This window comes from Lupinus angustifolius, chromosome LG07 (genome assembly GCF_001865875.1).
Source record: "Lupinus angustifolius cultivar Tanjil chromosome LG07, LupAngTanjil_v1.0, whole genome shotgun sequence".
NCBI lineage: Eukaryota > Viridiplantae > Streptophyta > Magnoliopsida > Fabales > Fabaceae > Lupinus > Lupinus angustifolius.
In genome coordinates this window covers 659,530-667,700 of record NC_032015.1, presented here as the reverse complement: position 1 = coordinate 667,700, position 8,171 = coordinate 659,530, and the positions used below count along the sequence as shown (strand labels likewise).

Sequence of the window (8,171 nt, the reverse complement as noted above, 5' to 3'; positions counted from 1 at the left end):
TAATATTGATAAACTTAAATTCCCCTAACAGTACCAGAATGTCCTACAGAAAAGAATCATTTGTATTAAATACAATAAAAATTTCATTGTCTTATGTTTTTAAAAGAGTCATTGAAAGTGTTAAAAACCTCACAATGAACAGCATAACAAATTCAATGTGTACTTAAGTCATGAGACTCTACCACATGATTATTCCCTTGGATTTGGCTTTTCCTCAAAAATGTTGAAGACAGAAGTAAACCTCTCATACTATTCAAATAAACGAAGATGAAAAAGAACAATGCATGCAAGACTGCAATCATACAAGCTAATGTTATTGTTTCACTCACAACAGTTCTAGATTACACAAAATGACATTGGTGACTCACCTGTTCACAGCACAGAGTACTGAAAGATGAAACATACTCCTATCTTTCCCAGCTTCTGTAGTCCAGCAACCACAAAAATGTCTGAGCTTAGAGAATATGAACCGCCACTTAAACTACTTCTAATTAAACAACACAAATATACATGATAGATTGAAAACTGAATCAGCAGACAAAAACTCATGATGGCAGATAAACTTGTCCATGCATATTGCATAATAAAAAAAATTCAGGAAATATTGTATACAAAAGCACTATGTCTGTCTCGGCCATAAGCTATGCTGGCTGCAGATCAACTACTGTTTGTGCTTTCAAAAAACATTGATCTTCCATAGGAAAACAGCCATCCCAACCCCCAATAACACAACAGAGGGCCCAAAGGAGAATAATTTTGAAAAGACCTGATGAATAGCTGCTGCTGCTGCAACAACTAATGAGTTATTGGAAGACGGTATTACTATGGCAACAATGAATACCAACATTTGGTTGGTTCTTCAACCAGCTGTTGCTGCACAAGATCCCCCTATTAAAGAAAAAGCCATTAGAACACTTTCAAAGATAAAGAGCAAGGATATGCAAGTTCCATGCTCTAAAGTCATCAAATCAGACTCAATTCCAATTGGAAAATTATATCATGAAATATTCGAAAATAAAGTTTAGTCTGAATCCCATCTTGGTAAAATTAGAAGAAAAAAATTGTTTATTAGAATTTTTCGCAATTTTAATCTTTTAATTTCAGTTGCTTAAATCATCTTGCAGAAGGTTTTGTCATAATGTGGCCCCATTTGCTTACTCAGTCCCAGATATATACATCAAGTTGTGTCATACAAATAGCAAACAAGTCAAATGCAAACAAAAGAGAGTGTGTATCTGAATTCTGAACTTCATAGTCTCCCCACTATTTACAACCAAGCAGAAATCAAGCAGGTGACACTACAAAGCAAGCTATGCTTAATCTGTCAAAGCGAAAACTATAATGAGACAAGCAACTAGCACTTGATCACAAACAATGACTAGAGATGCAAGGCAGATCATACCAGGCAACAACATTTGAAATGGAATCAAGTATAAATATCAATTAAGTACCAAAACAAACCTTCCAACCAAAAATTGTAATCAGGTATCATATTTTCTTTTATTTGATGCAAAAGAATGGACATTAGACAATGTCTGTCCAACTCCACGAGCAAGAAGATCCTTGAGCCCCAACTCACACTGGAGATTCTCAAATTCGCAACCATTAAACCCTTCCCCATTTAGTGATGCACCTTCTGTGACCCTCCCATCTGCTCCTGGACCAAGGCAATAGACCCGGTCATCACACTGAATGTTACACGGGTCCATCACATAAGAACCCGGAATATTTGGGATTGGCAGATTTGAATTGGCTGGTTTCTTATAAGGGAATGATCCAATTTCTCCATCAATCCTTCCCCGTATGTCAACTAGCAAGCACTTTAGCCTTGCAACCTCTGCCTCTAAACCAGCCTGACCTTGCAACTTCTTCATCAAGTGCTGATTCAAAGCTCTCAATTCGACAACCTCGTCCTCCAGAGATGCAGTGCGAGCTTTTTTCTTCTCACGGTATTTGCGAACAGCTTCACGATTACCCACAGGACGCTTTTTCGACTTCTTTTCAGAAGACTCGGCACTATCATCAGTGGCAACCTGGTCTTCACCCGAGGCAGGCACAATCTTGGTGTGGACATGATAACAGGTGTGGGTGTGTGAAAAATCAGGACCAGGAGGGTTGCACGTGTGAGTGTGACTGCAAGCGTGAGCATTTTCCTTAAGGAGTTCCTCGAAGAAACTGTCCATTGAACCACTGCTAGGAATTTCAGCCATGTTTGGACTTGAAAACACTTCCTGGTTTGAGAAATCAAGCTCCCCGTCCTCCATTACAAAGGAATTCCAAAAAAAAAACCCTAATGAAAATGCAAAGATCCCAGACCTAGTTACAAAACACATAAAATATGTAATTTCATGGTTAGAATTGCAATTGGGGACAATTGGAAACATAACAAAAGCATCAGAAAATTAGAACAACGAAGTAGAACACGTTATTACAATGAAATGCAGGGGGAAGTGTGTATGAGATTCAATTGGTCGAAAAATTCAGCATGTTCGAATCGAATTGGGGAAGAAACATAAACCCTAATACAAAAGAAATCAGTATTACATACCAGGGAGAAAGTGAGAGATTCGACGACAAGATTTGTTCTTTTTGTTTCTCTTTACACTCAGGAACTCGCGATTCGTCTCTGAAACAATAAGCGCCTACAATTTATAGGTACCACAGAGAGAACAAAAACAAGTTTAATTTGAATAGTAATAATTGCTCTAATTGTGGGTCCACAATTCACATCGACCCTAAAATTAGTATTTAGTTCTTATTACTCTAAATCCAATTGGCTACTTCCAACGTTCACAACTTGCTTCAAGATTCTTTAATTGACTTGACTTTAATTAATATCTAAAAAATTGAAAGTATGTCATTATATTTTTTAACATCTACAAAATTTGTTTATCTGAATCAAATTAGTATTACGTATCCACACGTCTTTTTTATGTATTTATATATTCCATGGCTGGAATATATTTTATAGATTTAAATAATTTGATTCTAGTATTTTTGGGCGTTAAACTTGGTCTTAGATCAGCATAAGACATGAAACCATATGTCCCAGTGAGCACATCTGTCTGTCCCACAAAAGTGTGTCACTTCATATGTCACTATTTGTGATTAGTTGAAAAAATATATTTATGGTGAAATTTTAATAATTAATTATTTTTTTAACAAATTACAAGCAGTGACACATGAAATGATACACTATTTTGGGACAGCAGATGTCCACCTATCTGTCCCCATAATGTATTACTCCATGTATCATAACCTATGATTGGTTAGAAAAATAGTTAATAATTAAATTTTCAACATAAATATATTTTTTCAACCGATCATCATGAAACATGTAAATACAAAAAATATGTTCCCTTAGTCCACCTATGATGAATGGAAAGAAACCTTATTCTAGTTTCTTGGTGCACCTCCTGAAGACAATTCTTGAATCTTGAATATTTGACTTTGGTAGTTCTAATCATTCAATATGTTTGAAAACAAGAAGCTATATGATGCTTTCTCTATTTATAATTTTTCGTCAAAGTTAGAAAAATAAGTGAATGCATACATCAGATACAATGCTCCACATACCCTACCCATTAGAGTCATAGCAAGATTTGTTGCTTCTCTAACAAGAATGCTTCTAAAAGATAAAACAAAATGATCTAACAAAGAAATAAGCACCAAAAGTTGAAAGTAAACATGGTTTGAGAACATGGACGTTATTTTTATTAACTGGTTAGAAGAATGTAGATACAATTCTGCTGTATAAAATTTTCCTTGTAGTTTTTTATAGTAGAGGAGAGAAGTTGAAGGGCAAAAAGTGAGGAAATGGAGGGTATTACAATTGATTTTTTTTCAGTGCATGAGGTTAGAGTAACTGAACTGCTAATAGATTTGTTATCCTCCAAATTAGGTGGATAACACAAGTTACTATGATTAGATTTGATTTTACTTATTCAAAGCTGCAACTGCCATAACATTTGCTTCAAAAGTTCATGGTTTTAAAAGTTAATAATACCTTCATATATCACAACATAGAAACTTGAAAAATGAAATATAATTACATGTGTAGTTCACATTCAAACCCACATGTGCAAGCACTTCTTAGACTAGATTAGGACATGAATAGAACCCATGTCCACAGTGTCAATACAACAGATAAAAACAGTCCAGCGAAACGAAAGAGTTGTGCACAATAAACATATCGAAATTACGACTGTACAGATCCAAGAGGCAGAAACAAATAGCTTGATGCTTATGAGTGAACCTTGATGTTGTTAGTAGGACTCAGCAATTCCTTCCTCTAGGTTGGGAATAGTATAAGATATATAATGGTGAAGACTACCAGAAAATGGCTACAGTCATGTCATCCTCCACGAAGAACAGAAGATCACAAAATCGAACAGCCCATTTGCCCCTTTTTCTTCTTTTTCTTCTGCTTTGGGGGCTGGAGAACTACTTTGATGGCCGCATCAAAAACAGCTTTAACATTCTGCATTCAAAGGTAATCAATAAGGTCATCATCACCTCCAAAACTTGTAAAGATGTTTGATGCAAAGAACACACATGTACCTGCTGTGTTTTCGAACTGCATTCGATGTAAACTGGCGCGCCAATAAGTTTTCTCAACTCCTCACCCTTCAGAAATGACAGAAAACCAGACCAAATTATGAACAGAAAATAAAGATAAAATGATAAAAGAATGAAATAGAGAAAAGGCAAAAGCAAATAGTTGCTTAAATAAAGAAACCAATAGCAACAAGTACCTGCGCTGTGGTGATAGGCACTGCACTAGGATGGTCTTCAAAGAACTGCTTATCATCCCGAAGATCTATAAAGCCACATACTCGGTTGTCATTAAATGCCCAAGCAAACTGATCATGATAGTTTTGAAATGAAATAATCAAATGCAAACCATCAAATTAGGCCTATATGTACATGGGGAAACATTCTAAAAGCAACCATGTCGAAACTATTGAACAAAAATTTGCAAAACAGAAACCCACTTTTGTTATAAACTACTAAAAATGAAAATGCCAATGAGTCAAGAAGCCAAGGACTTATGTCAAGCATTGGAAACCCACTTTTGTTATAAACTACAATTGAGGTTTGATTCAATAAATATGTAACTACCCGAATTTTAAAACAATGATAGATACATAGTGTGTGTAAAACTTTCTACTAAACGTTATCTGCCATGTAAGGAGCACATCAACAGTGTAAACATAGGTTGAGAAGGTAATGAAGGAACAAGAATCCAACCAAGTTTTGTTCCAACAAGAATAATTGGAACACCAGGAGCATAATGCCTCAATTCAGGAACCCACTGGAAAAGGGGCAAAAAATTAGTCCAGAGTAGAGAAGGGACAAAATAGAAGTACGGAAAACAATACCAAGCTTACCTTTTTAGCAACATTTTCATAGCTGGCCCGGCTTATGAGAGAGAACGCAAGAAGGAATACATCTGCTCCACGATAGCTTAAAGGCCTTAGTCTATTGTAGTCTTCTTGGCCTGTACCATAACGCGAAAATATCAACAATGACACAAGATACTCCTGAAATACAACAAGAATGAGACATAACCAGGAAACTAAATTTACCAGCAGTATCCCACAAACCAAGATTCACGGTACTCCCATCCACAACCACATTTGCACTGAAATTGTCAAAGACAGTTGGAACATAGTCCTGTTGACAATGAATTGGATCACAAAGAAACAAAAGATGTCACGATTACTAACACAACATCCCAAACTCATTCTAATCTTCCAGTCAATTGTAAGTCAAACAGCACAATGTGAATTGTTTACATGATCATTGCATCAATCAAAAAACAAGAACCATCCAAGTCCGAATGTCCCGATATAGCAAATTTCAGCAAAGCATCTAACTTAACCTCCATAGAGACAAATCGGATAGAAAGACAACATCAAATAATCAAAGTCAACGTTCAAGATTCAATTAAAACATTTCCTTTTTCCTCTTTCCACCAAGCCAACTACATGAAATCTAAATTCAGCAATCATGTCTAAGAAAGGTACATGAAATTGATGAAAAAGACTACAAATTATAAATAGCAGGAACAAAAACAAAAGGGCCACACAACAGAACCAAGAACATAATAGGAACAAAAATGCATAAATTGTAACAACCCCATTTCTTATTTTGGAAGAATAACAACAACTAGCTAAACTTAGAACTCAAAGGGCAAAAAAAATTCAACCTTTCTCAATCTAAAAGGATGAAACTTACTGTAGGGAAAGTGTTGCTAGTGTAGGAGATAAGCATACAAGTCTTGCCAACAGCACCATCACCAACAGTGACACACTTGATGAACCTAGAAGCACTCATTGTCCTTCACACTACAACTTATCTTGTTTCTTTCTTCAGCTTTTTTGGTGTGATGAACCCTAATAATGATTCATGTGGCAATAATGTTCAAGTTTTGAGCTTTGAGGTGATGTTGGAAAAGAAATTGAAGAGAAAGAACAACAAGGGAAAAGGGGTTTTAGAGAAATTGGAATTAAAAAAATCAATTTTGAAGGTAACTGTGCCTGCCTCTAATGCCAGCTCTTGCCAGCTATATTTATTTTCATTCATCACCAATTATTTTTTATTTTTCTTTTTTTGTTTGAAAAAACCCACCTAATGAAGATAAAAGATCAAAAAAAGATTATATACCAATCACAATTGTATGCAATTTAACAAATCAATATTATGATATTCATAATCACATACCACTTTCACTATTCTTACATTGTTATATCCTTTTTTTCGTAATAAAATAACAGAAATACACTTGCATCATTCTTTCTCTTTCTTTTTCTTAAAGAAGTGAAGCTAAGATATGATGTAATATTTGTTTTCCTTAATAAATTATACAAAAAAAAAAAGTCAATGGACTTGATACGTGCCTGTTGGAATTTTAAAACTGAACTTACATAAAAATTGCATTTTATCACATTCTAATGAAGATCCCAAGAATATAGATATATAATTGCTTAACCAATTCTTTCTTTCATAATAATGGACAAATTATCTGGTTCTAGCTTGATCATTGATTTTTCTTGTTTTCCACATATCCTTGTAATGTAATGAAGACAATCTTGTCTTAGTCGAGAATATCTACAGGTACATGTGGTTAAGTCTTCTAGCGAATATTTTTTTATTTACAAGACTCGAACATGAGACTTTGCTTAGGGGAATCAAACATGTATCACTTGATCCATTCAGCTAATTAGCAAGTTTGTTAATTGTTATGTGTAAAACTTAAATTGGAAATTTTGTTGGACATCTTTCGCTTTTGAAAGAAAAAACAATAAGTTAAGTTATACATAAGTTAACTTATTTTCATCTTTATCTTTTTTTGTGTGTGCCTAAAGTGGAAATGGTCTAGATAATTGTCTAATTTAAGTTAAATACATAAAACATTATTGGTATGACAATGTCCACTCGTGAAATTAAATTGGCAAGTTCTCCAGAGTTATTCCATTTCAAGTTTTTGAAAAGGATTAGAGGTATTCACTATTGAGTCATCTAACTCACCAGAGTGAGCTTAATTGGTCTAGAATTGAGAGAGTAGTCACTTTTTTGTCACTTAGCAAATTATACTATCTTGACTAATAAGGAAGATTATTGTGTTATCTATTTTCTAATTCATTATAGTCTGTGATTGCTTAAGTCTCCATAATGTGATCTGGGAAAATGGAAATGAGTCATTGTAAGTTAACACTTCTTTGTTTAGTGATTGAAACCATTTTTTTTTCATATTTAACTGCTTTTTTTTTTAATTAACAAGACGTTAGTCTAATAGTGTAAGATCTCGTTAGAGTCCCAATGATGAAAGTTCGATTCCTCTGAGCGACATTTGTTAGGAGATACAATTACAAACCCAAAAATGTTAATTCCTTACCAAAAAAGATGAGAGAATATCCTTGGTAGTATCATATTTTATTATTTGTTAATTGAGAATAACTTTAAATGCTTATTTTTATCGAACTAATAACGTATACCCAATAATTTCGCCGGTTGATTGTAAAATGATTTGGGTTTAAATCTTAGAATCCCTCAAATATTCTATTCACAATTGTACGATAGATTTTTCCTACAACTAGTGGTCTTGCATTAGAACAAGGATAATAATGTTTTGTTTAGAATGTTCGAAATCAATCAAAGTAATACCA

The 8,171-nt window shown here is 34.2% G+C and overlaps 2 protein-coding genes across 3 annotated transcripts; both read right to left on the bottom strand.

Annotated features, from left to right (window-relative positions):
* LOC109353218 (basic leucine zipper 19-like) lies at positions 271 to 2,288 on the bottom strand. 2 transcript variants are annotated; one of them, XR_002108435.1, is made up of 2 exons: positions 1,403 to 1,413; positions 271 to 888 (listed from the first exon to the last, which is right to left on the bottom strand). XR_002108435.1 is itself a non-coding variant. In XM_019595443.1 (2 exons), the coding sequence occupies exon 1, from the start codon at positions 2,262 to 2,264 to the stop codon at positions 1,482 to 1,484; it is 783 nt and encodes a 260-aa protein (XP_019450988.1). In that variant the 5' UTR covers positions 2,265 to 2,288; the 3' UTR covers positions 271 to 888; positions 1,462 to 1,481. The 2 variants fall into 2 exon arrangements, 1 of the variants encoding a protein (XP_019450988.1); XM_019595443.1 differs by lacking the exon at positions 1,403 to 1,413 and adding an exon at positions 1,462 to 2,288.
* Positions 4,081 to 6,528, bottom strand: LOC109353220 (rac-like GTP-binding protein 5). Its single transcript, XM_019595447.1, has 7 exons — positions 6,241 to 6,528; positions 5,589 to 5,676; positions 5,391 to 5,500; positions 5,251 to 5,314; positions 4,755 to 4,819; positions 4,561 to 4,626; positions 4,081 to 4,480 (listed from the first exon to the last, which is right to left on the bottom strand). The coding sequence occupies exons 1-7, from the start codon at positions 6,337 to 6,339 to the stop codon at positions 4,379 to 4,381; spliced, it is 594 nt and encodes a 197-aa protein (XP_019450992.1). The 5' UTR covers positions 6,340 to 6,528; the 3' UTR covers positions 4,081 to 4,378.